Consider the following 27,772-nt stretch of genomic DNA (forward strand, 5'->3'; position numbering starts at 1 on the left):
AGCTGCAGTCCTGGCCTGTACTAATTATTGTTTCTGCAAAGGCAGTGATGTTACATGTGGCAATATATTTACACAGCAAAAACAGCAGAAGGACAGGGATGAAGAGTCTGGAGAAGATGGCGACAGGACAACGGATGAGGACAGTTAGGAGTAGTAGAGGCTAGTTCTTCCCTTTGTTACTCAATTGTGAGTCACAGCAGAGGGCCAGTGAATAGCTATTTCCAAAATGATTGTGGAATTCAGAAATAACTTGAGGATCCAAATTATTCCTAAACACTGAACATTTTTATCCTCCAAAAATCACCCCAAAAACTCATCAAAATCAGCTTAATGAGAGTAAAAACGTGACCAAACCAAGTTTAAATAGTGATTTTGAATCTTGAAAATGTCAGATATGGACTCAGCATCTCCAGTAACCCCTAAAAACATACTAACATGGTCCATTTTGGCCAAGCAGCTCTTATAATATGATCAATATAGGTGATTATGCTAATTTATGCTAATTAGCTCAATTACACAAATTGCCCAACATATGCAAATTTGCATCCGGCAGTTTCTGCATGCTGGGAACCCATACTATATATTTCCATCATAAAACTTTGGTGTACTCAACATTTCCGGGTTCACCTTTCTGTCCACTGGACTAACTTTGAACAGTTGATTCGAAAATGGGTTCCTTACTCGAAGCTTCAATAACAGCGACCTCTCCTGGTGAAAAGCCAAGACTGCATCTAAATTATCACAGCTAGATAGTGGACAGGAAGCTTTACCACCCCACCCCCACACATACGTAGTGCACATGAATAATAGTGGGATATCATTCTTTTTATAAATAAATATTGATCAGGAGCCAGAATAAAGTTTTCCCACGTCTTTCTTACATTGTAATAAAAATAAATCAATACGAACAAACTATGCGTGTCACAGTAGAGGCTACAAACCAAACGCAATGTTGTGCATTAGCCTAAAGTGTTTATGCTTTGAGCGTGCTACAATTCAGACTAGAAACGAGGCCGTGCCAGTTGCAGTGGCAGCATGATGGGTTTGCGAGGCTGTGGCTGCGAACCACTCAGGTGATTCATACAGAGAATGAAGCAGTTTCTGCTTCGGACGTCATATGTCACGTGATTTTTCCGTACCAAAGCAATCTTCGGAGCAGTGGTTCAAATCAGAGACTTTCTAATGTGGAGACACAGCACTCAAAAAATACTCCATAGAACTGCATGGGGCTAGTTTGTCACGCCAATATGGCCGTTGTCTACACATATCCCACCCCTTCCTCGGCAAAACGTCGACATGTGAATACATTGAGCCAATCATGTGGTGTGATGTGAATACATTGAGCCAATCATATGGTGTGTTGTGAAGACATCGTGCCAATCATGTGTTGTGATCTCGCATTTCTGCCGAAATGGATGCTGGAGCAAGATTGGTGTCAAATAGACCTCTCCAGAATAAGCCTCGAAACATCGGAGCGTCCATTTCTGGGAAATGGATGCCCTGTAGGTGGAAGTAGAAAAAATGGTGGACGATTGGTGCCCAAAAGCGAAATATATGTCATATATGGCATGACTCCCCGAAAGCATTGGAGGGGACTTGCCTAAAAGGACTGTTCTTTGTTCAAATAGAGTCTCTCCAGAATAAGCCAACAAACTCTCAGCACGTCAAACCAAAGTTAATTCGTTAAAAAACATCCGGATCCATCCCAACCTTCGTCGGCGAGATCAGGTGCGATCCGGCGCATTAATAATGATCAAAAATCCACCTACAGAGTTTTTTTTTCCGAAACGCCATGTTATTTCCCATAGAGATTCGACAACCGGAAGTTGGGTGGATCCGGATGTTTCGGAGGCGGGACTTATTCCGGAGAGGTCTATGGAATTGTAGGCCTAGTTAATGGTTTGAAGCACGTATCGAAGCTTCAGTGTCAGACTGCCATCACTACAGTCAACACATACAAATTAATTTGATAATGTAGGCTATTTTATGTTTTCATGTGAATGTTTCTGGTTGGCTTAACTCAATAATATAGGCTACTGTTTGTTGATAGTTGTTAGCTATGAATACTGTGATACAAAGAAATGTCACTCTATTTATTAATATACTGTTTGGGAATGCTTGAATAGCTAATAATTTACGTCGAGAAATATTTCCATATGCTGCTTGATGGTCAGGATTATAAACTGTGAAAATGTCCCGAATATGAGCATAATGCCAGTAAACTGACTAGCCTACTGTCAATGGTGAAGTACAAAACACTGGTGTCAGACTCAAAGACACAAAAGTCATTCTCCGGTATTTAAATCGGCTTTGATTGGACACCAACTTGAAAGGCCAAAATGCAAATCTTCAAGCTATTATAAGTAAACTGGATCAAGCCTATTAGTGATCTTTTACCTGGCATATATAGCCTGCTGTACAATATGCTGCTGTCTGAGTCATTCAACTTGAACATTCTTGGACAAATTTAGTCTGATAATTGCACTGGACCTTATAGTGGGCTTTTGTATCACAGAGCCTTGAAAGAGCATGTTGACAGTGATGTAGTGCTGCTAATGTTTTGGTTGGACACTGACCTGTACCAACATACTCAACATGCTGGTTTATCTTCAGTCCACACATGTGAGGTTATGTCCAGATCAATCCAACACAATATATTACAGAAATATGCCTCTGACACTGACATCGCCTAAAATATTTTTCTGTACCGAGTTATGTGTATATGTTGGCCAATATGCATAACAATAAATATCCTTGTGGTTTGGGGAACGTATCTTGTGGAAAGACTGACATCCAGTGGCAGCAAAACACATCTTCAATTATGCTGAAAAGCTCAGGAGGAATCTGTTTGCACTCTGCATCAGATATGAAGAGGATGTAGAGTACTATGGTGTGATTCAGTCTGCACAATCACAAATCTGCCTGCATTTTTTGAGTCAGAAAGAGAACACTTACACACTTGGGATAAACTTTGGAAAGATATTATCTTTGCTTGCTCATTTCTAGTAAATTTGCTGCCTCCTTTCTGCCTCAAAAATATATCCCCATTTCAAAGTTTCTCTAGTCTCTGCTGCTTCTTCAGCCCTCTCCTACTTCTGATTGACTAGTACTTGTTGCTTTTGCTGGTTTTGGCAGAATGTGGGATGTATTTGACCCCCAAATCAAATACATAATTCATTTTATGCGCAAATGAACAAGAGAGACTGTTTGCTTCTGCATTTTTTATATTGCTTTAGTCTAAATCTACAGGACAGGAGACAGAAATATAATGAGAATGGTCACAACAGAAATTCATGCACTTTTAACAGCAATGGTACGAAAGAACTGAGACACAGGCTGCTCTCCAAAGATGCCAAATGAATACCAAAATACATCAATACATTACAAATACAAAAATACATTCTCAGTATTTACAGTAAAGACTTCACTTGCACATATGTACAGAGGGTAACACAAATGTAATGTAATGAAAATTGCTGTGGAATGTCTTGGAAAAAAGGTTTACGTAGACACAAAAGGTTTAAATTTGGTGTATCACTATCATTTGGCGTACAAGTTTAAGATCTTTACTTTGTCACTGTGGCTGGGCAAGTTAGTTGTTTTACAACATTTGAATAAAACATCATTAAGGGCACAGTCCATAATTCTAAACCAATGTACTTGTTGCTCAAAGTCCTCTATGTATATGTTCCATATGGCTCTGGTCGAGCCATAACAGTGTTCCAGCAATATTGTGTACATTAGATAATTACACCTTCCATTGTTCCTGAGAATAATGGAAATTGTAATGATCAACAACCTTTTACCAGAATCATGGACTGTGCATTTAAGATGCAAGGAAAATGGGAAAACAATAGTGAGAACATACACTTTTTTTCAAAGATTTTAGGTTATGCTTTCCCCTGGTAAGCTTGCGCAGAAGTCATCATGGACAGTGTTCAACACTATTGACGATACCATATAGTGAAACTCATACACACATACAATCAGGAAATGGTATCATACAATCGCACAGAAATTTGACAAATAGTATCATTTCATTTAGTATAGCCAAGTACTTTTCTGACATTTATGACAATTTCATTTCTAATCCATAACATAACTATGTTGTTATACGTCTTTGTGCAACTGACAGGAAACAAAAACATAATTTTTGCTCAGTACAGTGCTTTGCTTTTGGTCACTGTGGTAAATTACAGGCATAAGTGAGCAGGAGAACAAATCCTCCTTCAAAATTCATAGGCAACCTGGGTAATCAGAATTCATATTTAAATACCATAAAAATAATCAAAATACATTTCAAAAATATACATAACTATGGAAACTATTAATTACGTATATGCTTTGAAGCACTCCATAAAGTGTTTGTCAAGGACTTTTGTCAACAAGAAGATTTATGTGTCATTTTCAAAAATATGGTTATCCCTGAAAAGTTTTGAATCTGTCAAAGCTTCTGGGTGAGATATATGTACCAACATGTAGATGAATGATGAAGGAAAAGACACAAAAAACTGGGGAATTATAGGGTCATAATTTAGGCAAACACTATTACTATACAAATAATTTCAAATAGTAGTACTGGTTGTTTACTTTGTGAAAGAATTGGGAATTATTATCTTGCTACATCAACTGGGAGAGGTCAATGTCCTTAGATTGTAGCACACAAATACTGTAGCTGTTGTATGAAGAGAATCATTTAATCAGTGTCACACTAAATGACTGTAAATTGAGACAATTTACTCGATTGGCAAATGGCAGTCTTTATGTGATCTGGCTAGACTCAATTCACTTGCGAGTATGGTCTTATGAGTCCTAAGGAATGCAATTTCTTGTTATCAAATAATTCTTACATTTTTTACAGTTGATTGTCCCTGTTCCTTTGTTTCTAATGCTTATACACAAATTATTTTCTTACAGAAATGAAAATTCAACTTAAGTATTAAAACATGATAATATTATTTTCATAGATATAAAACACACAATACTTTTTTTTCATTGCATAAAATAAATATGCACTTTTGTGATGCAGACAATACTTACATATATATTACAAGTATTATATTTTCCATAAAAATACCTTTGACTGCTTAACAGTTATGACATTACACCACTGAATGTATTGATAGAACTTAGATAATTGCTTCACTTTTTTTGTTGCATAAGATAAATATGCCATTTTTGATGCTGACAATACTTACATATTTTACAGATGCTATACTTCCCAAAAATACCTCTGATAATTTTAAAGAAATTGGTAAAATAAAAATAAAAATAAAAAAACAGGTGTTTGAGGAATATAATATTAAAATGATTTCACCAAGGAGACTGAAGGCACTTAAATGAACTGGAATCCAAAATTTTCCCATGCAGGCATGAAATAAGTGCAAATAGTCATTTAAACCAAAACGTCTATTGTAGTATATGTTTATGCAGCTGAAATGAAGGATTTGAGAAAAATAATATCTCAAAGACTGCAATATAGTGTAAATGTCCAACCATAATATAGTATAGATTAATTAAACTATACCCAAACATAGTGCCAGCGTTTTAAAACAGAAGAAATTAAAATATCTTTGCAAAAATACACACTCTGAGTTTCAGTCATATGGCAATTGAAAAAGACAAACACTCATAATAGGGGAACTAGTACTTTTTCATTCTTGTACTTAATTTACTGTCTATGCTACTCCCAAATCTAGCTCTTTTTAAAGTTTGAAAACAACAACACAGAGATACTAGGGAACACTTCAAATGTCACTCTAATTTGCTGTTTGCCCTCTCTTGGATTCAGGCACATGAGCTGGGGCCAATCCATTGGTCTGAATAGAACATTATGTTCCATATTTTAGAAGGTCCTATAACTGAATCTGTGCACAATTTTGTTTGATCCCATGTCTTTGGAGCTGTTGATGTTTCCTCCTCTCACTTATTATTTTTTATAATCGTCGTGGGTTTGTTTTGGGATGGACTTCTGGGGACGGTGCCAGTGGGTTACTTAAAGAGTGGGTAAAAGAGCTTGGAGACACGTAATATGGCAGATTGAAGTGTCTTCAAGCTCTGGTGGGCACCTACTAGAGGAGGTGTCCATGGCAGCTCTGCTCAAACTGTCAGAAGTATTCTGCTCCACCTTCAGGGTTCGGCTCTCTAAGTGAGGTAGGCAAAAGAGGATACGATAAATCAGCCAGTCAATGCAACCAGTTCATTCAGATAATCTGTCAGTACCTGACAGCAACAGTGTCTAAACTGTATAAGAAGAGGGAACACAATCACTTGACTGTTTTTGTTACTTGCCTCTGGTCCTCTCACCTTTTATGGTACTGTTCCTGTTTGTGGAGGAATGGGGCGCCGGTCCTGTTATCATAGGCCACTGGGTCTGAGTGGGCTTTGCTCAGATACTTTTTGGTTTCATGTGTGGCATGGCCCACCTGCTTTGGCTGGTCCACTGTGTAGTCAAGGGGCGCCCCTTCCCATCCATCCCCTGCCTCTACTCTCAGGAAGCTGCCATGGCTGTCCTCCAGCGCTGAGCTCTCGTCGTAGAGGAGGAGGCTGCGGGAACGGACTGCACAAACACACAGACGCACAACACTACAATGTGTAAAAACGTTTTGGTCAAGATGTGATTCAGCGCTTTGTTATAATGACATTACCAACAAAATATAATTCCTCATACAGCAAGTGGCCCTGCAAATGGATACTGTTATACCTAGTTATACCTTAATATAAAATAAAGAATAAAAAAAGCTGCTGCAGTTGAATTTTTGAGCTGGTGTTCTCAGGGTCTGTGCTAGGTTATGTTAGTGAAAATAATGATAGGATTGATTGGACTGCAATCATACATAGACATGACTATTCTAATCAATATTTTATTTAGTGATGGTGCCATTATTCCTCAAAATGACATGCAACTATTTAAAGTGAGACAACCAAATGTACAACATTTAGCCACAACACAGTGGTATTTTCCCTTTCAGTATAATAATTATTGTTTATAGGATGGGTGATTCACAGGCATCTGTTCATAATAAAACAATTATTTTAACATTGTCTCTGATAATTCAGGAATGAGTTGACTTCACCATTACTGGGTAATAAAGGGGGTTTACTTTTAATGTTTCAAGATATATAATATACCAACAATATAATATACCAGATGTCCGAACAACATCAAAGGACAGGATGCTCCAACCTTAAGTAACTGAATACCTGTTAGTGGACAACACTATTATGTCTTTACCAACACATTTGAACACTTTAGGGCAAAGTTGATAGTGTCCACACTAAATAGCTACTCTGATAAGTTGACACATAGCGTATAGTGTTGTCATACAGGCATGGGAAAGTAAAAGATAATGCTATGAAATCTGGATCTTTGTGTTTATTATATGTGTGGATGCACAAACTCTTACTTAAGATTTGGACCTCCGGTTTGAAATCACCACACTTAATTTAGCCCTAAGATACCCTGTTTGTCTTCTGGCAGAAACTGGACACTGAACAGTATTTTGTTGTCAGATGACAGAAACGTATTGTCAAAGAAATCCATTCATTAGATTGTGACAAATTTAAAAATAAATTTAAATAAATAAAAACAGCATCATAATTTCAAGTCATCAATTAACCCTGACTAAAGAGCCCTGCACAAAACCTAGCCCCTGTCTGTCTACATCTACCTCTGCAGAGAATTTATACGTGAATGTATATGAATGGTAGTTGTGTTTTAACCCAAGGTATGAACAGTGTGAATGGATCACCAATCACGATATCTGCAGAGTGGGATTCATTTCTATCACATCAATTTGGCATACAAGGATAGTGGTATATGAAACGACAGGGTGGAAGGGCAGACATACCCTGGCTGGTGGTGTAGACGTCAGCCGAGGGGAGAGGTGAGGACTTCACCATGTGCGACGTAGTAGAGAGCTCAGGCAGACATGGTACAAGTGAACCCAGCACAAGGACAAAGCACAGCGCCACCACCTGGTCAGAGAGAACCAGACTCTGTGAGCAGGGTGTTGGCTGTGGGCAGAGGCTAGCCCTCAGAGCTAATCTGAAATTAGCACGTCCCTATCAAGGTTACAGTTGATCGGCTTAGAGCTACAGCTTCTCAGGTCTCATGCACAGGGTTGGGAAGATTACTTTTGAAATGTCAAGGCTACAGATTATTAGTTAACAGTAATAAGTTAGGTAACTATATCCATTAAAGTAATGTAACTTTACATTAATTTGAATACGTTCAAACACTTTTTGATTGGCAGACAAGAGGCTGAGCAAATTTAAACTGGAGAACCAATCAAAAACATCCCTCAATTTGAGCGTGTATATATTGCCATGGAGCTTTTCTAAACAGAGAAATTATATAAAATATATATATATATTTGTTTTTATTGAAAAGACTATTCAGCAACATTTTGATTAGTTAATTTAATTTCATATATTTGCCCGTAAATGTAATGGATTATTGCATTGGATTTTCAATTTTTTAATTATAATGTTACAAGTAAAAGGGCTAGTTCACTCCCCAACCCTGCTCATGCAGAGGACCAAGAGGGGCTACAAAGGGACACTGACATCATCAGGGACGTTGGAACTATTTTCTGTTAGGGGCTGTGGTGAAACAGATAGGGTGTGTATGGCACCTATAGCGCACATGTTTCTATGACACTGTGGGCCCTATCATGACATTCTAAAGTGCAGCGTAACAAGGTGTTCCTAGGTCTTTAATTCAGTCATATGGGTGTGTTTGGGGCGTAACATCATTTTAAACCAATGAGAATGACATCTGTCATTCCCTTTAATGGCGCAAAGCGCGATATGTCAAATAAATGCATCGGTATTTTGGCATTCAACGGCGCATTTGAAGGAGGCTGCTTGCGAGACCGTATGGAATAGTCATTCTTAAACCATGCTTTACTAAAACCTAGCATAGCCTTCACGCATTTGCACTCGTCTATTATTTGAACTCATTGGCAAAGTGAAACTAACTTCACCAAGGAGTCAGTCAGCGACAAGACAGTTCAGTTACTTTCACTATTGACTGACAATGGGTTACCACCGAAAACATAGGCTGGAAAAAGCAACACTTACCCTAATGTTGCTCAAATGACTGAATAAAACAACATTTATCCTGCAGAGGAGTTGCTTATATCTCGTGACAGTGCGTCTTCAGCTGTGCTCCATACGTGCCTCTCACCTCTCCCCTAATCACTTTTAACCGTCATTACCAATTTGCAAATGATGATGAATAACTATTCATCATGAGATGTACAGTGTTTCGTAATATCTTTATTCTAATTATGTTTCCCATTGTAATCGTGCAATTTGTAATGCTTTGCATGGACTTGCGCTGGTGTGCGTTCATGAATGATAGAAGGATGGTGCGTGCACCTGCCAATATGACTGTTGACATGCGCTCTTAAAATAGCATATGAACAACTCGCCATTGACTTCTGACCAGGTTTAGTTGGTGTATGATAGCGATTTTTAGACAACGCGCCAGGCCCCTCTCTAGGTTGTTAATTGCCACACCCCTGGGTGCAATGTTTAAAAAATAAACGTGCAAAATACCGAATTAAACTTTGCGCGGGTGGAAAACGAACTTTACGCCATGCGCTGGTGCCCAAAATACAGCCCTGTGTCTTGGACAATATTTTTCCTGTTCTAGCTATTTTTCTGAAGGGTACATAAAACTTTAATTGGGGAGCTAAAAAAAACGATATTGCTGAAAAGCCTTTTGGACACCTTTGTACAGTCCACACATAATCAACACATTCAGATTCACTATTTTGCTGAAGGCCTTTGGATGTGCTTTACTTCCAGGAAACATACAGTATTTTTTGAATCTCTCATTCATTTACCCCTCTGAAAGTTTTATTTGGGAATTTTAATTGCTCACCATCAGACAAGTTCCTGTTTGTGTAGAGGCCATCCTGCAGGACCGAGGCACTTTGCCTGATACAAGAGCCTGGAGTTTCTGTAGCTGTTGAAGTAGAGATCTGCAGTGGTAAGAAAACATTATAAACTAAGTATTATTCACTAAATTAGTAGGTCATATACCAGCTTCAAATAAACCTTTGATGTGGAATTTTTGATGAAAATCTGTTTGCATATCTACACCCCATGAACTGTCTCTGTATTGACCCCATGGTTTTGAAAAGAGATCATATAAGGATAGTCGACTGAAGGATCAGGCATGATGTTACATAAGCTGCACTGTATTTCTAAACTAGGTTTCAGGGCCTCTGTGTCAAAACCACAAAGTACAAGTTCTGTATGACTATGTAAGTTGCACAGTAACCTCTGGTAATTCATCCTCCCACACAGCCCCATTCCTCCATCCCTGAACAGCAGCCACAGAGTGAGAAAAAAAATGCATCAAATGGAGAGTATTCACATCTGACCCTGAGGGTGGGTTCAATCTCAAGTGAAATATTCTTAGCAGTGGCAGTGATGACTGTACTGACAGCCAGAGGCACTTATGAAGACACAAAGATGTGCTCTCTCATGTGAGCACTGAGGTCATCTCAACTTAAACCTTTGCATATTGTATATTTCATACAAATTTGCCCATTTGTTTTACAAATGTGTTATGGCAATTACTGTATCTAATAAACAACATTTAATGTGTATTCCATAATTACACCTGGACCACAGAACCTTAGACCAGTAGGGGGAGCCTTCCGATAGTTCAAACGGGGGATGTACTACTGGTTGTATGGAGTGTGACTTTCAACAAGCCCCTTTTCTTCAGGAGTCATGAAACTGACTGTGCATAAAGAGCTGTTTGCAATATGAACTCTACACATTTTGCCTGTACAAATTCAGCTATCAGAATATGGCTATCAAACTATGTAAATATAATACCCTTGAAAGTGTGAATATGATACCCTTCACATTACAGAATTCATATCCGTTCCTAGCAAACTACATTTTGAACAACCTATTCACTTGTCTGCCTGTAAGTAAATGCTACTAATAATTTGTCAAAGCACATACTAACTGAATTACTGTCAAGATGTTTGACTAAGGTAAACTCTGAATTGAAACAACATGTCTAGTTTGAATTTATTGTGCCGTAGTTCCTTAATCGGTGGGCTACTAGAATTATTCTCACACATCTCCACTGCTCTACACTGCCAATACCAACATAATTATCTGCATCACAAAAAAAAAAACAAACATTTAAACAATAACTTCCTACAGACCTCTAAAATAATCAGCATTTTCGTCTGCTTTGACAGCAACTTCTGCTTTTGCAAAGAGAATCCCCTCCACATGTTCTGTTCTGGGCATGCTCTTCTTTGAACTTAAGTAGCTGAGTCAGAGAGGCTTGTTCTCCTAGGGGGCCTGTGAGCTCTGCCAGAGGTCCAGTCATTAAGCAGCAGCCTGGAGCCAGCTCCTCAGAGGCCATCTTTTATTTTACACCACAATTAAGGGGAGACATGACACCCCACTGTGTGTTCAATGCAAGTAAACCATCTTGTTAATGAGAGGGTGGCAGGATTACTGTGCTCTTTTGCTAGCCCAGCTCTGCCATAATTGTATAATATGGTATGGGCTTTGTGTTGATAGCTTTTATTTGACATGGCCCTCACTGTTTTCAGGAAAACATGTTAGGTTTGTGTGTGTATGAATCATTTTTGTCACTCATAATTGGGACAAAATTGGTTTTGAACAGTCTTTGAAACTTTACAGACCTTTTCTGTTCTAATCCCCAAAGATTTAGAATGTCTTGTACTCTCAGTGAGCTGAACAGCAATTTCCAAATCATCACCCCCAAAGGGCAACCCATGTTATAGGGAATCAGTGGATAGCAAGCATATGATCTTATTTGCTGTAACCTGACAACAGGTCCATCTTCCATTGTAAGACAGTATAGTGTGGTGAGTTCAGGGACGTTGGAGAAATGCCCCTAAAATTTCCCATGTAAATCGTACAGGCTTTGCCAAATAGAGGGCAAGTGTATAACCTTTTCCCTTTGGAATACAGAGCTAGAATTCACGGCTTAATACGCAAGCATTGTTTGTACTTCTGATATATGACAGTATAATTACATTGCACTTCCTAGAACTTCCTAGAACTACGTAGATTCATTACTGAAACAAAAGTTTGTACAAGAATGCCTCACCTATTTGCAGTCTCTAGGGTCTCCACTTTCTTCCACAGCTCATTATTCTCTGAAGTATATGTTTCCACTCTGGGGAGAGGAATTTATATTATTAGCCATGACTCATTCAAATAATGGCACATAATTCCACCAAATAATGATACAAATGTGTATGTAAAAATGTATGGAAAGATTAATAAATAATTGTTAGGCAATCATACTTTAACATTACCATTATAGTCATATGCATTGTGTCACTAAAAGATATGAGGCCCTTAAACTGAGACCTTAAAGCTAGTGGAGTCTGTATGTAATTTGCAAAACTCCTTTTCCCCAGTACAAAGCAGAAATGTTCTGCAAAGACCTTGAGTCCCAGTGAATTATTCAAATTTGCATGAGTCATATGGCCTGTGCGACTGCATGGAGATGGACAAAAGCCATTGGCATTTGACTGAGAACAATAACAAAAGTGGGGTAAAACATTTGGATGTCAGTAGTAGAACTATGAGTGAGGCTAAGGATAGGGAGATTTGTAGAGCAAAACAGTGATCCTGATTGAACAAAGATATAGGCATAGAAGTGGAGAATTGTATTATTATGGGAAGGTCAAGAGTGCAAATACAACTGATACACTGCAACAGCATTGGGATAAATATACAAATTTAGGAGAAAGAAAATCCCCAACATACTTTTTCTCCAGGCACTCCACATACTCCTTCTTCTTTCTGCGACTTTCCTGAGCTGAAATCTACATTCAAGAGAAAAAGAACAACTGGTTATGTCACCACTGCACTGACCCTTTTTTTACCAATTAAGTTATATTCGCATTTTCTATTTTGGTAATAGATTTTTGTTTGGGAGATTTGGGTTTTCAGATTTTTGTTATGAGGTTTGTATAACAAGATTGCATAGTCATCTCAGAAATAATGAAAATGATTTATATTTTCCCACTTATTAAATACACATGGTCAAAGTATTGAACTACCAAATCTCAAATGCTGTACTATGCCGTTTTAACTATAGCGGCTCTTTTAAACGTAAAAGCAGGGAAGTTCATTTCTTCATACCTTGTTTTTTATCTTGCGACGGACCCTTTTAAGTGCCTTCTCTTCAGTCTTAGTGAGGGGTAGCTTGTTGGGCACAGGATAGCCCTCTGCAATCAGGGTACGTTTCTCCTCCTCTGTTAGCATGAGTGGACCAGAAGTGCCCTGCAGTTTCTGCAAATGAAAAAACGAAATCGAATGACTTTGGAGAATAGCTAATAATCTAGTTGAAGATAACCATATAAATGATCATTATCCATTATCATATATACTGTATGTGTAATAATTCTACAATGCTCAAGAGGTACCCTGGGCACACATTTCCTACACACATTCACAGGCCCAGGAGGAAAGAGTTGGACCAGGAATTTGCCCTAGGACAGCCCAGCTGCTCAGCAGCTTGCTATGGCCTGCTCAACTGAGCAAGAGACCCCTGGAGTAAGGCCTGCTGAGGAAAGGGCTAGGAGCCAATAGGAAACCATCTAAGGTGCAGCCAGAAGTCATCAAGGAGTTGTCTGTGGAAAACGCTTGGGATGAGAGTCAGCACTGAGAAAGAAGCTATATTGTGGAGGCACACAAACTTACATGAGGTGCAGTGAGAAGGGGTGAGGTGGAGATGGCTGCAGAGGTGCGGGCCTGCAGGCGTGCAGGGCTGGATGGGGGCAGAGAGTGGGGGCTCTGGGAGCCGTCACTATCACTGCTATGACTGCTAGGAGGGGTGGGCGGCAGCTGCAGGTGCTCATCTGTCAGGATTTGCAAGGTTGAAAGTGAAACAGAATTAATGCTAATCAGCCAAGAAAACTACTAATGGTTTTCTATTCAAGTCATGGTTATGCACAACCTTAATGACTTTGAAGGTCGGCAAAGACATATGGCTGTCATCAGTCATCATTCATGGCCTCATCATATTCCAATGCACTGGGCTGAGTGGACTTCATTGTTTTTATATGGTGGAAATGTAGACCTCATAAAATACTACTCTTTGCCAAGGTCTTTATCATAATTAAAATGGAAAATGGCTTTCAGGACTATGCCAGGTGAAATAGAGAGATGGTTCAATTCCAGTGAACAGAGAGCCTAAAAAACAGAATGTGAGGAGACCAGGCAGACTTCCCCCCGTGCAAACACCTACCACCCACTCAGACTGCTTCTGGAATGGCCAATATGTTTAGTTTGACTAGCATCCAGAGTAAACACAAGCAAGTTTTAATTCTGTTTTTACAGGAAAAGGAAGCCTAGGACCAAACACAGAGAATGGGGGTTGAGGGGAAGGCACATTCTAACAAGAGCCAGATACAATGCAGACACAAGTAGACATTTCATTAGTTTATCAAGCTTTTGACTAGACACATAACTGGCAGGAGTGATTTTTGATGTGCCAAGCGGGATGGGAATATACAGGAGCTAAAGTCCTGTGCTGCTCCTGGCCCTCTGACCTCTTAAAAGTGTGTCTGACTACTGAGCACTTAGATCAGTCATGCAGGTGCAGCCATTTTGGGAGTGTCTGGTCAGTTCTTCCCATAATTCACACTGGCCCAAGACCACTACCCCACTTCACCATCTGGTGCTTGGTCAGGTGTCTTCTCTGATGTAGGTCTGTAATGTGAGGCTGCATAATATGGAAACATTCTAGTTTCACTCTTTCAAGTCCTCTTGAGCCATGCTACTGCAGAGGGCACCATGGGAGGAAACCTGCTAGTGCCATCCAGACATTACCCACACATTAGCCCATTTGACAATGTCAGATAGCAGTCATTACCACTAATGACTACCGTTCATGTTCTATCAACATGCAGGTAATGTAGAGTTTTCTGGTAATGTAGAGTTTTCAAAAAACTGGAAAATACATATTGTTCAAATCAGAACTACAGTGATCTAAATTAAACCCGTACACTGATAAAAAGTAATACAAAACACAAACCAATAATATGCCACATTTGAACTCTGTCTTTTGAGGTTGTGCCCATTTAACTGGATACAGTTGACTGAATAGATATTACTCAGACATGCAGTGCAGTATTATTCAGGGGGACGACACAGTGCTTAGACATCGAGTTATTGTTTACATGTTCCATCAGGATCACTGGTACAAGTGACGCAGCCACAGTGACGCACACTCCTCCACAATCAGGATGCTAATAGCATTCTAAAGTAATGGAGAGGGAGGGAATAAGCCATGATGACACAACGTGTTATCTCAGCTTGGTGGAGAGGAGCACCTGTGTTCAATGCACAGTAAATTGGGCAAGCTCTGAAATGGCTGCAGCTTGCTGGGGTAAATACTAAAGAAGCATTATGCACTTTTGCATGCTGTGTCTATGTTTATGTGGAGATGGATTAAATAGTGGTTTCTGTACATGATTCTAACATAATGGCATAGTTAATAAAAACCCACCTGTTGGGACACTGAGAAACTGATTGACCTCTCTGGGTTCAGCTTTGATTGTAGGCACTTGATTGCATTTCATGCCTTTTGATTCCTGAAACCAGATGGAAAAGTCATCAAGAAATATGCAAATATATTGTGGCTCTAATTCTATAAGCTTCTAAATATCTTGCTGAAAACATTTTTGGAACAAATCCACATATATTACTATACAAAATGCTTAGAATATGGAGGGGATGTTTGTATCAATCCAATTCAATTGCAACAGTAAACAGGGCTGATGACTGATGACTGATGAATATTGCGAAAACATTAAGAGCTCAATTGTTGCAATGTATTAAGCCACACATTGAATTGCGGACCAAACAGTGCAGATGACCATTATACACGTATGTCCACTGAGCCTTATGACTAGATATATACCTTAAGTGCTTAGTGAGACAAGTGAAGCTTTAGGTGGCTCACACAACAAAGTTTGCCAAAATTATGTCACATTACCAAATATTTTCTGAAGTACAGAAAACACATCTTTCTTGTAAATTAAATGCAGGTGTTAACTCACTTCCAAAAACAATACACATGTGTGTTGTTTAACACTGACACTATCAGTGCAGCCATTGGTAGTGTTCAATGCACTGCTAACCCTACTTCTTTGTCTGTATCTCATATAAAACCCGCCCCATGCCGGATAAGAGGTTGTGATTGGTTCCTGGCTTTTCAGTGATTCAGAAATTAGTCAGACAAGTCCTGACAAGGACCCACCTTATCCTCAGGGGCATTTCTCTGGGGTGGGGGAGCCAGGTTGAGAGGCTGAGGGGCAGCACTGACTGCAGGAGTGGGTGCTGGAGCAGGGTCTGACAAAAGACTGGGTTCCTGTTTCACCAAAATGGCCGTCAGATCCTGGCTGAAGGACCACATTCCTTCTGATTCTGTCAAAAGAAGCATATTTTATGTTCAGAAAACTTTCCCAGTGAGACAGGTATTGAAATAATGGCTGATAAAAGTAAAATACATTTTCTGGAAATGCACACTCAAAACAAGGGAGAAATCCACTAATCAAAAAACGTAGTCATAGTAAGACATATGCTATGCCAGTGTGTTACTGAAAGAACTCTGCAATGAACACTTCCTCTTGAAACCTTATACCAGTAGCAATAAGGAGTTTTGGCGAGCTAGCTGCCTAAAAGACATTAGAAAAGGCTTGCTAAAATACTAACAGTAACACTTTACTTGACAGTATCGACATAAAAGTGACATGACACTGTGAACCCTAACCCTAAGTTGTCACATTTTCAAAACTCTAAACACAATTAAAAAACTGTACATTGTATGCTCATTTTACTTTGCTGAATTGTACACATTCTCTTGACATTTTAAAAAAAATATTGCAATGACACCTCTTGGGTTCCATTGCTGTGCCATGAAAGCTTTTCTTACATTTAGTATGATGTTCCAGGGCAAACACATAGCTATAGTATCAGCTAGTGGGAAAGACATGTTTATCTGTCCTTCACATATATAATATCAAAATGAATGTAAAAAATATACAGAAACTAGTTGCTTATAGACCCTTTCAACTGCATAAACAAACACGTGCGCATTTCCAGTGGCACAGAAAACAACAACAAAAATGTCTTCAAGTCGACATTTTGTAGAGCATTACACTAAAGTCCAATCCATTTTCATTTCAAAGTATTTGTCTGTGCTGGTTTTGAATGTTTCAACCGTAAATCCTCTAGGAACAGATTGAGGCTATGAGGCAAATTATTGCATGCATATGTATATGTTTATTTGATTTATATTAACAAACTGACTTCCATCAAGCCACCTCAATAACAAGAGAGAATTTCCCCTGTGTGTGTATTCACACCAAGTTGGCCTACCATATCTTCCAAACTCTGCACAGTACCCCATTAACTTCATGACAGTAGGCTATTTACAATTTTCTGTACCATAGCATGTGTGCCATAGCATTCATTCATTCCTGCAGGCACCCTGAGTGTATCAGATTTTTCAATTAGTCCTGTAGTTTAGACATAATATTGCACTGCCATGTTGAACCAAATTAACAAGAATGGTGAGATGCTCATACTTTTATTTAACAAAAATTTGGATGGCATCAGATGGGTGAGTGCCTCTTCAGATACTTTATCTTGATGAAGTGGGAAATGGTAAAGCATTGTGCACCAATGTCATGCATTTAATGCTCAGGCAGCACAAATATGGATAAAAATGCATATCTAATAATAATAATAATAATAATAATAATAATAATAAAATAATAATAATAATAATAATAATAAAAATAATAATACATTTATTTGTATAGCACTTTTCTAGACACTCAAAGACGCTCTAAAGTTTTTACATAGGTACAGACAAACAGACAAGGTACACAGACAAGGCTACATAAAATCTTTGTCTGTATTCTCTATACGGTTCCCAGTGAATGTCAAGAGTGTCTTTGAAGTTGTCTTTTTTAACTAGCAGTGCAGTTAAAGTAAGTGGAACTCTGGTTCAGCTGTTATAGTTCTGGCCGTTGTGGGGGTGTGGAGCTCATTAGTCAGGTTTCATGTTGAAACTAGTCTGATCTCTCTTCAGTGCACCAGGAGATCCTGTAAAGTCTGGTCCTAGTTATAACCGGCTCCTAATGTAAGACAGGGCTTTAACTCTGGGGAACCCTTGGAGGAAGGGGGTGGTGTGGAGAATCATGTCTGCAATGTCTTAACTTAGTAGCAGTGTTGAGGTTTTGGCCTTGTGTCAAACTTAGGATGATGCAACAGGTCAAAAAGAGCCAGTACTTTTTTTTTTCCAAGATCAACCCACCAGCCCTGCCGCAAGCTTATTTTCAGTTTGTTTTCCATCTGAACTGGAAAGCTGTTCTCCTTTTTCATTTTATTGATGGCTCCTTTTTATCTTGGCCCCGAGCACAGAGAAACATCAGCAGCTGGGAGTCATTGCAAGGGGATGCAAGAGCCCCATGGCTTGTCAAAGTGAGTATGTGCTTGAATGTGTGAGTTTGTGTGTGTGTGAATGTGTGTGTGTGTGTGTGTGTGTGTGTGTGTGTGTGTGTGTGTGTGTGTGTGTGAGAGAGAGAATGAGTGAGAGAGAGAGAGAGAGAGAGAAAGAGAGAAAGTTAGTGAGTGAGGCAGTGAGAGAGAGTGAGTGAATGTGAATGTTGGCTGACTGCCTGAAATCCCCTGACTTACTTCCTCCTGGGGCGGTCAGAGCTAGGAGCATGCTCAGTAGGCTGCGATTTCTGCGCTGCACAGGCACTGAAGGAGATAGGGCTTGGAAGTGAAGTACACTAAAGACGCATGATATAGGCAAGAGAGAACCTGTGTCTGTTCCTCTTGGTTTACAAAATCAACTTATACCACACTATATTGCATGTGTACTATGGAAAATGCCTTTTTTGTAGATAGCTTATTTGATGATAGACATATCCAGTGGCATGAATGAGAGTGTCAGGTACACAACTGGTAGTTTCTAGTCCTCACCTATCATGTCATTGTCTGTTTCAGAGGTGTAGTGCAGAGACGTAAAATCATGAGTAACCAACAAGTTGTAAACACAAGACAGAATATTACATAGGCTGTAATCAGGATCTGACCTGCTTCCTCATCCATTTTGATTGGCATAGAGGGGCTCTGTGGTGCTGAGTCTCCACTCAGAGAGTAACTGTGCTCGGCCTGGATGGCAGGATTAGGTGGGTCCAAGTCCATGTCCAGGAGAGGATTCCTCTCTGCCAGTAGGTGGTCATCAAAGAAACTACTGAAGAGATCATTTGAGAAGTCCTCCATTTGCTCTGAGAAGTGCTGAAGATCACACAGAGATCACACAAACAACTTAATGTAAATCTTCAAACAGTTCATGATTAAAATAACTAACATGCAGCATTTCTACATTTTTTTCAGCATTTTCAATTTTTTTTAAAGATAAGGCCAAAATAAGGCCAAGTAAGTTGTGCACATCTAGATGGTAGCACACTTTATGTATTTATGAAAAAGTGGAACTAATTAAGAATTCAAATCTCATATGAATTAAATCAGACTTTATGAATAGAACAGGCCTGCTGAACACGGGTAACCTTTGGGACCATACAGAAACTTCTCTGACCAGAAAAGTGTATACAAATTAATTATTTATTCAATTTTAAGTTTTAAAGCATAGCATTTTACTGAGAGTAAGCTTCTTCTTCTAAATCTTCTTAAAGTGCATCACATTTGACACTTGCATAAATCCACTAAGCGAGCCCTTGACAACAAGACTAGGAAAAGTCTACTGGGGTGATAAATAAATATAAAACCTTAACATCTCCTGCAGAACACTAACGTGTTATTGTATTTTCTATAAAGCATGCCAATGCAAATATGCTAATACAAGATTAACCTCAGGTCTACGTAATCAAATACACTTTAAACTTTACTCATGAAGGAGTGTCACCACAGCTTAAATACATGTCGTCGTCAGATGTGTTTGCTAAGGAGGGGAGTGGCTGTGGTGCAATGAAAGCCCATTGCTGTTTACATCCTGTTAAAACAGGCGGGGTGTGGGAGATACACAGCTGTGGAGTGCTGTGCACATGGAGAATCCACAAATCTGCAAGCAACAGCTCTAACACCCAGATCCTGCACCTGCCAGGTGCCCGGATAGGGAAACATGTGCACCAGGATATGGCTGCCATAACCCCTTTATATATCAGCTGTGTGTTTCCATGGTAAATGTTATGGTCATTAACAGTAAGTATTAGGATTCAATCATCACAAAACCATCACAATCAATTGATTAATTATCCTTGCCATGATACATGGGGAGAGCTGTGCCTTTACCAATCACTGTGGCAATTATAGATAGAAGAATCAAGTTGGATGATCCCAGGAAGGGGTCAAAGGAGCTTACCATTCCAGTAACACTTGGGATGACACCATTGAGAATTGTTTGACACAACACATATGCCACCATTAGCAGCCAGCTAATCATTTTCACTGCATAAGCAACAGCATAAATAATCCTTCCCTGCTTCATTCATATAAAGCATTCCTGTTACTCAGTGTGCATGTGTGAAGCCAATCTGTTACACGCATTGGTAACAATTCAAATGAATGTGAAAGGGCAGTGTCTTTTTTGGTAAAGTATCTTGTTTACAGTCAACTCTCAAGTTTATAATGAAACAGTTTATAAACCTGACAGCAGAATAAAATATTGTCTCATTGTGCACACATTTTAAGTAGCTTTTTTAAGAATGCCTAAAATATGAGGAATAGATTGCTTTTTGTATTCTGATTACTAAAAAACATATTGTTTGTTTCCTTTTGAACAAAAAGAAAACTTCAAGGAAGTAGAAAGCCTTGGTAAAACTGAGAGAGACCCTATCAGGTTAAGGGGCCCTTTTTGTAGTACTAAGTGATGATGCAAGACTGCTGATGCAAGACCTCTGAAATTTCACATCTGGCCTTCTCCTCAAAATCCCAGAGATGGAGCTGTGGAATTTCAGCTGAAGACAGAGGGCCCTTTTTCCCAGTGGCACTGGGATAGCCTTCAGACGGCCTCAAAAATGCATACTTTCTCTGGATCTGGGTCATATTACCATTGGGGTAAAAATAGAGACTTATTCACTTTTGGTGGTGTGACAGTTTATTTACACTCTTGCCCCCACGCATGACAACAGAAGGGCCTGGAAAGCTCTTTTTTCCTTTGGCAAACAATATGCAGTAGACCACACAGCTACTCTAAATTTGATGTCAATACCCTAATGCTCTGGTGTCTAGCTTCCTCCTCTGTCCTTGCACTGCCCCCTAACACTGCCAGAAAGAATCTGTAGAAGAAGCCAAATCTGCATTTAGTCATTTTCCCTCAAGGATCATAACAAACATAGTTAAACAAGATGACCGACACACCGGTTCAACACCTTTAACATACAACAATGCTAGTGTCAATGCAAGAGCACCTAAGACAGGCGGTGCAGGTCTGAGATAGGACTCTTGAGGCAAAGATTCTCCAACCATGAACGCAGTCCATACACATTATCTTTAAAGCCTCCTGGATATCTCACTTTGAGTAATTACAGTACTTAAACTTATTTTAAAAGGATGCATATACATGTGAATTGTAAACATTTCAATGTGAGACTGTGGGTGTACAAACATATTTATCTTTAAAATGTCAAAAGTTGAGGACTATTAGTCAGTGTGTGACATCACATTTAGTGGTCTACCCTTATATCTAAAAATATGTTTTATGCTGTGCCTCTAAAATGTTAAGCTTTTGTTTGTTTATAGGCTGGCCTGTTGGTGGTGGTGTAACAAAAGTTCAATGGCAAACCCCAAAACTGCATAGTTTACCATGCATAGTTTACCTTGTCATAAATATGTAATGTTGCGAAGAAATCATGCAATATCAATATGAAAATGCAGTGCAATGCAATTGTGTGTCTATTTGTATATTTAAATGTGTAGTTCATGTGGTGAGACATGCCTTACATAGAGACAAAAGCCAGAAATCCTTACTTAACCCCAACTTGGCTTGTGGACTTAAAGTTGATTATGTACATTTTGTTACACTTGAAACATTGACTTTATACTGCTAACAAACAGATATATTTTTGACACCTCAGGCTTTGTCATGCCCAGATGTCTCCCAGCATTCCTTTTGCTGATTCAAACAATCCAGCTGTATGCTGGCCAATCAGCACAGAGCATGCAAATTAGCCGGCTGCAGCAGCAGAGGAGCAGGAGTGCAAGGTAAGTATGGAGCGGGCCGGCATGGCTAAAAATGGGACTTTGTTGCATTGCAAACACACTAATGAGTAGATAAAACCATGATGTCAGAAACCGAACACCTATTAACAGAACTGTTTCACTGATGAGACGCTAATATGCAATGATGATTTTGAGCGCAAATTCAAAAAGGAAAGAGAATTGAATACATTTGTGTGGCATAGTCCGTTTCAGTGGCAATAAAAGTGTCCAAATAATACATTTCTACAATCAAATGACATGTGTACTTGTGTTAACAGTATATGAGATGAGTTAAAGTAGAATATAGTTACAAAAAGATTGCACATAGACAAAAAGCCTCTGACATTTTCATTTAAATAGAAAGTGATTACTTGCTTATACATTGGTCTGGGGTGTGAGAGTGTCAGCCAATATGTGTTCAAATGCATGGATATTTTCACCTGTCCCAAATAGTCACATGCCACATATTGTTGTACTGCCCAACAATAGGCCAGATGCAGACACATGTAGCTAACACGATTTCTGGGAGTCTGGGGCACACCCCCTTGGTTCACTAGCATCCAAATGTAATGGTCCATACCAAATCCCTCAACAATACAGGTGCATACAGAAAGCTATTGCTTCAATATAGAGTAGCTGTCCCACTACACACAATGACTACTACTACTACTACTACAACTACACAGACGTTCACACACACACATGCGCACACACACACATACAAATATCTATTGTTAGCACTAACAAGAAGAAATTTCATAAATAGTTATGTGATTAAGGAACACAAGCAGTTTTGAAACATCCATGATGTTTTACTTTTTGGATTTTTTGGTAAGGTTCTTTGCCTTCTTTAGTTGGTCTGCAGGCATGCATTGTGGGACCTGTTGTATGAATCACGTATCTGTACATCCCAAACACTTTTCATAAATCAGCAGGAGGCATGACAGTAGCACTCTGTATAATTACCCAAACCGGCTACAAAGACAAGTAGGCTTCAGAACATCCCAAATCCATCTGGGTCACCCTTTCCCTTAAACCAAAAGCTAGCTTTTGAATGCCTTGTGGTCATGAGGGTACAGTTCTGTGTCCTGTCGCTTCCCTTCAGACTCGTCCACCCCACCTCCTACATACAGGGCAAGCAGTCTCCCCACAGCATTGTGGTAACAAGCACCCATCCCCCACTGTCCATGGGTGGAGCAGCCTGGTTTCTTAATTCCAGCTCAGATGCTTTCTTTAGCATGCTATAGAGGTTGGCTAACCACAATCACTGGAGACAGGCTTCTGTGTGTCACTGAGGCTGGTTTTCCATCCCCCAAAGGACCACTTTTGAGCCATGAAAAATGGGATGAATCTAAGGTAATGGACAAAAGATGGCTGAGAAAAAGACAAAGACGAAAGATTCTCTGCTAAAGACATTTTGTGACAGCTGAAAACTGAAAAAACACACGTTGAATTTGTTTACTAGGAGGCCCTGAAAGTTCACAACTCCAATTTAATCTTTTCACCCATGACCCAGCCTTGCTTTAGAATATATCATCAGCTGCAGTTCCAGACGACAGGTGTGCATGTGTAGACCCTATTGGGCCCTTTTTAGCCCCTTCAGAGTCTGTAACTGTACTGCTGTTTTACGGTAGTGGTTGTAGTGGTTGCGGTGGTGGTTGTGGTGTGTACTAAAAGGATCACCTAGTACACACAAGTTCCTGTAAGTTAAAATCTTACATTGTGAACTGCTATAAGCTGCTGCTTCTTTAACAGAAAGCATGGGGAATTAACTCACTGGTGTTTGCACACAAGGCTATGAGGAAAACTGTTGACTTCTGATAAATGGTAACACTAATGCATGATATTGACTCTGTAGCTGACAACTGTAGTTGACAGAATTGCCCACCATCTAAGGCTTGACATGTGAACTTATTAGGAACAACTTTGTCAGTAACTTTATTAAAGAAATTTATGAGGAACTGTAGCTCTGTTAGATGCTAATAAATAACACAAAATACTGAATAACTGGCTCATTTAGATATTGGCCTATGCATCGCATAAATGACATAATACTGCTGCAGCCTGCTCTGCTGGACCGGCTCCAGCATCAGTAGTAAGTTGCCAGCAGCACTGCCAGCAGTCCCTGTTGGAATCTGGTGAAGTGGAATGCAGGTTCTCGTTTCTTGGTTGTATTGCCCATGCTTTCAAAGACAGACCCACTTCATTCCCTATCCTGTGTCAGATTAGGTTAGCAGTATGACCCCAAGTTGCCACAGCCAGGGGTATTCTGTTGCCTTCAGCACGTCGGGGATTGTAGGTGTACTCACAGCTGCCGTAAATAAATAAAAGAACTTCAAATTCAGAGGCAACATGGTACAGTTGATAAACCATAAAGTGACACGACCAATCCAATAAACAAATTCCCATAGCTATCTCTCTCTCTCTCTCTCTCTCTCTCTTGCTCATGTAGGCCTACACATCTACAAGATGTCAATCAATAAATTGGTGTTACGTATGGCATATGGGTGTAGAAACACTTGTCTATCCTCCCACATGCTTGTAATGCAGCATATGATTCCCTTTAACTCACTTTTGTTGTCTATTAGTCTGTTCTTTTGTGAATGGTTTGTTGAAATGTCATTAATAATGACTTTAGACAGTGTTTCCAGCCAAACCTGTGTTAATGTGGGAGGAAACATGAGGAAACACTAGGTAAAGACAAGGGCGTTCACCTGAAAATAGTCTATTCAAAAGAAAGGAATTACTTGTAAATGAGGATGGGTGTATAGGCAGAAAGATTCTGGTTTACATCCTTTTATCATCATTCTCAACACTGACACCAATCAGTCACTAACTGGCCTCTCAAAAATCCAGCTCATTGTGGGATAGGCTAAGGCATGCTAGCACACCTGCATAGCACAAAGTATTGTAACGTCGGTGGGCTGGACTGTGTGCTACGGTTCCCACAACGCTTCACACTGGCGATTCTGGGAGAACATTGGGGGGTTTATTGTATGTGGTTGTGCCTTTATTTACTGTTTATGTACGTGTTTTAGTGTTGCGATTCCCTTTTTAGTTCTACCTCGTGTGTGACCCTTCATGTTGGTGTGGCTGTGTCCACCCCTGTGTGTGTGATGTATGAGTGTTCTTGACTTCCCTAGTGTGTGCTATGTCCTGTGTCTGTATCCCTACTCCTGACCAGCAATAAAGATGCAAAAGTTTGTGATGCCTACAACAGATAACTTTAAATGAAATAATGGAGTGAAATGTTCTAATGGTCTGGCCAGTGCTTCTGTTAGAACCATTTGTTAATGTCATGGATGCACATGTGGTAGATTGGTGCAAAAAACCCTCTTGAGGTCTACAGCCAATAAATATGCCTTGTCTTCAGCATCATGAAATGTCATTCCAATAAACAGTGTCCTCTCACTCAGCCCTGTCTGGTTCAGTCACCTTAAAGAGCAGACCAAGGCTATCAACTCCACAGTCTTCAGTCTTCACCTGATTTCACCTGTCTGGGGAAGAATACTGGACTATTGCGCTAGTGATTCTTTGCAAACATATAACCAATTATTTCAGCCTAACTGCAGTTTTAATATTTTATTAATTTTATGTTCATTAAAACGTTTCACCAATGGCAGTAACAACAAAAAGCAATTCCATACATTAACAACAGCAATACTAGAAAAAATGATTTTTAGTCGAAGTCGTTGCAGCATTCACACCCTATCTGATTTGTGACACCTGATTTGTGACACATTTTTAGCTACAATAAAAACTAACTAAAATATACATTTAATGGTGGCTACAACAAACTGAAACTGTAATTCGGGTCCAGGTCATGTGACCTGTTGAACGCAAGTTTAAACTGCAAGATGGGTAACCATTCTGCCTCACACTCCAATGCACAAAGCGTCTTTCACTGAGGGGCCTCACCCCAGATGCTTCGTTTACTTTGCTTCTACCCCCTTCTCAAAAAATGAGGGGCCAAGCAGACAAAGGGCCTTGGAAAGGGCTCAGACAGACCCCAAATCACAGTTAGCTAGATACCATATACCTTTACCCTAGATCTCTCTCTCTCTCTCTCTCTCTCTCTCTCTCTCATAACACAACCATGAAAAGTTGAGAGACATAGCATAGAACCACACTATTAAAACTGTGCAGCAAAGGACACAATAAAATAGTGTACAGCAATTGAACCAGGGAATTACTGTCAGGGAATTGTAACTGATCATTTAGCCAGTTCGAAAGGTGGACACCAGGCTACCATGCATTTGGGTGAAGTGGAGAGTAGGCTACTATCCAGTGAAGAAATAGAATGGTGAAGGCTGGATAGTGAGGAGCAGTCTGGGGTGGCAAGTTCTCTCTATGCATGGATGACTGAGTCACACTGGAAACATCATTCTGTATGCCTAATGTCTAATGGATTCCATGGAGTTAACTAACCAGCAGCTGTGCCCAGGAGCCCATTGGTAGCCTAAGTCTAATTTTCCAAGTGCTGATTTAATTATAGACCACTGAAACAGCCTGATGAATAAGATTCAAAAGAGATTAAAAAGCAGACTACCCTATATATAGGCTAAGGTATTGTTTAGGTGACTTAACATGGGATGAACATAAATGACCGTATTGGAAGTCTCCGTTGCTTAAGTGACTTCTTAAATGGCAAATAGAGCTGCTACTGTCAAATGTCAGATCTCGCCCTGAAGCCGGATGAGTGAAGGTCCGGGAGGCGTGCAATGGCGAACAACGTCACACGCCCACTTAAATGGTTTGTATGGTTAAGTAGGACGTGTAGAAAACAGCTGTTGGGATATTTACAGATAATATAGAAGCTACATGCTTCTTATACACAAAGGCATTTCTTTACAGATGCTGATTTAACGAAACTATGACACAAATGATTTGGGGGAAAGGCGCATGACAGTTATGGATACAGCTTTCCTGCTTGACACGTTTACAAAGTTCACAAATATTTGTAAGCTGTAGGCTAGGCTATGGCTTAGTTCGTTCCTTCAGAAGTGTAGGCTACATGCATGAGGCAGATTACTCGTATGCAACATCGCAGGTGAGCTACACATCTGGCGACGCATATGCCGGTTACATGCAAAATAGGCTACATTAATAGATAGGCTACATTTTCTTATCAGAAATTAGGAGCACGTTTAGACATTTATTAAGGTGTTAAAATGTAAAGTTGGAACATACCACATTGCTAAGAAAATCTGTTTCATTCAAATCTTCGAGGTCCAACAGGTTGGAATTAGGGAAAAGTTTGTCCGAGGTGAAATTGTCCAAAACGGTGTCCATAACAAAAATGGAATGATATCTCACCAGAATATGACTGTATAATACAAAATAAATAAATAAAAGAAATGATCAAATATCACTGCAGATAAGGAACTGACGATGTGATGGTGTCGCTAATCAACCATTGGTCTCGACGGACTCGTTCATGCAATGATAAGAAAATACATATAAATAGGCCTATCTTGGTGAAATTTTAGGCAACGCGTTC

The 27,772-nt window shown here is 39.6% G+C and overlaps 1 protein-coding gene across 2 annotated transcripts; it reads right to left on the reverse strand.

Annotated features, from left to right (window-relative positions):
• Positions 1-3,206: 3,206 nt before the first annotated feature.
• Positions 3,207-27,772, reverse strand: creb3l1 (cAMP responsive element binding protein 3-like 1). 2 transcript variants are annotated; one of them, XM_048262183.1, is made up of 12 exons: positions 27,463-27,772; positions 19,146-19,350; positions 16,295-16,461; positions 15,542-15,626; positions 13,732-13,889; positions 13,171-13,320; positions 12,793-12,851; positions 12,125-12,193; positions 9,893-9,992; positions 7,851-7,977; positions 6,426-6,559; positions 3,207-6,144 (listed from the first exon to the last, which is right to left on the reverse strand). In XM_048262183.1, the coding sequence occupies exons 1-12, from the start codon at positions 27,562-27,564 to the stop codon at positions 6,130-6,132; spliced, it is 1,371 nt and encodes a 456-aa protein (XP_048118140.1). In that variant the 5' UTR covers positions 27,565-27,772; the 3' UTR covers positions 3,207-6,129. The 2 variants fall into 2 exon arrangements, with proteins under 2 accessions (XP_048118140.1, XP_048118139.1); XM_048262182.1 differs by having other exon boundaries at positions 6,307-6,559.

The sequence above is a fragment of the Alosa alosa genome, chromosome 14, assembly GCF_017589495.1.
Source record: "Alosa alosa isolate M-15738 ecotype Scorff River chromosome 14, AALO_Geno_1.1, whole genome shotgun sequence".
Classification (NCBI taxonomy): Eukaryota; Metazoa; Chordata; class Actinopteri; order Clupeiformes; family Clupeidae; genus Alosa; species Alosa alosa.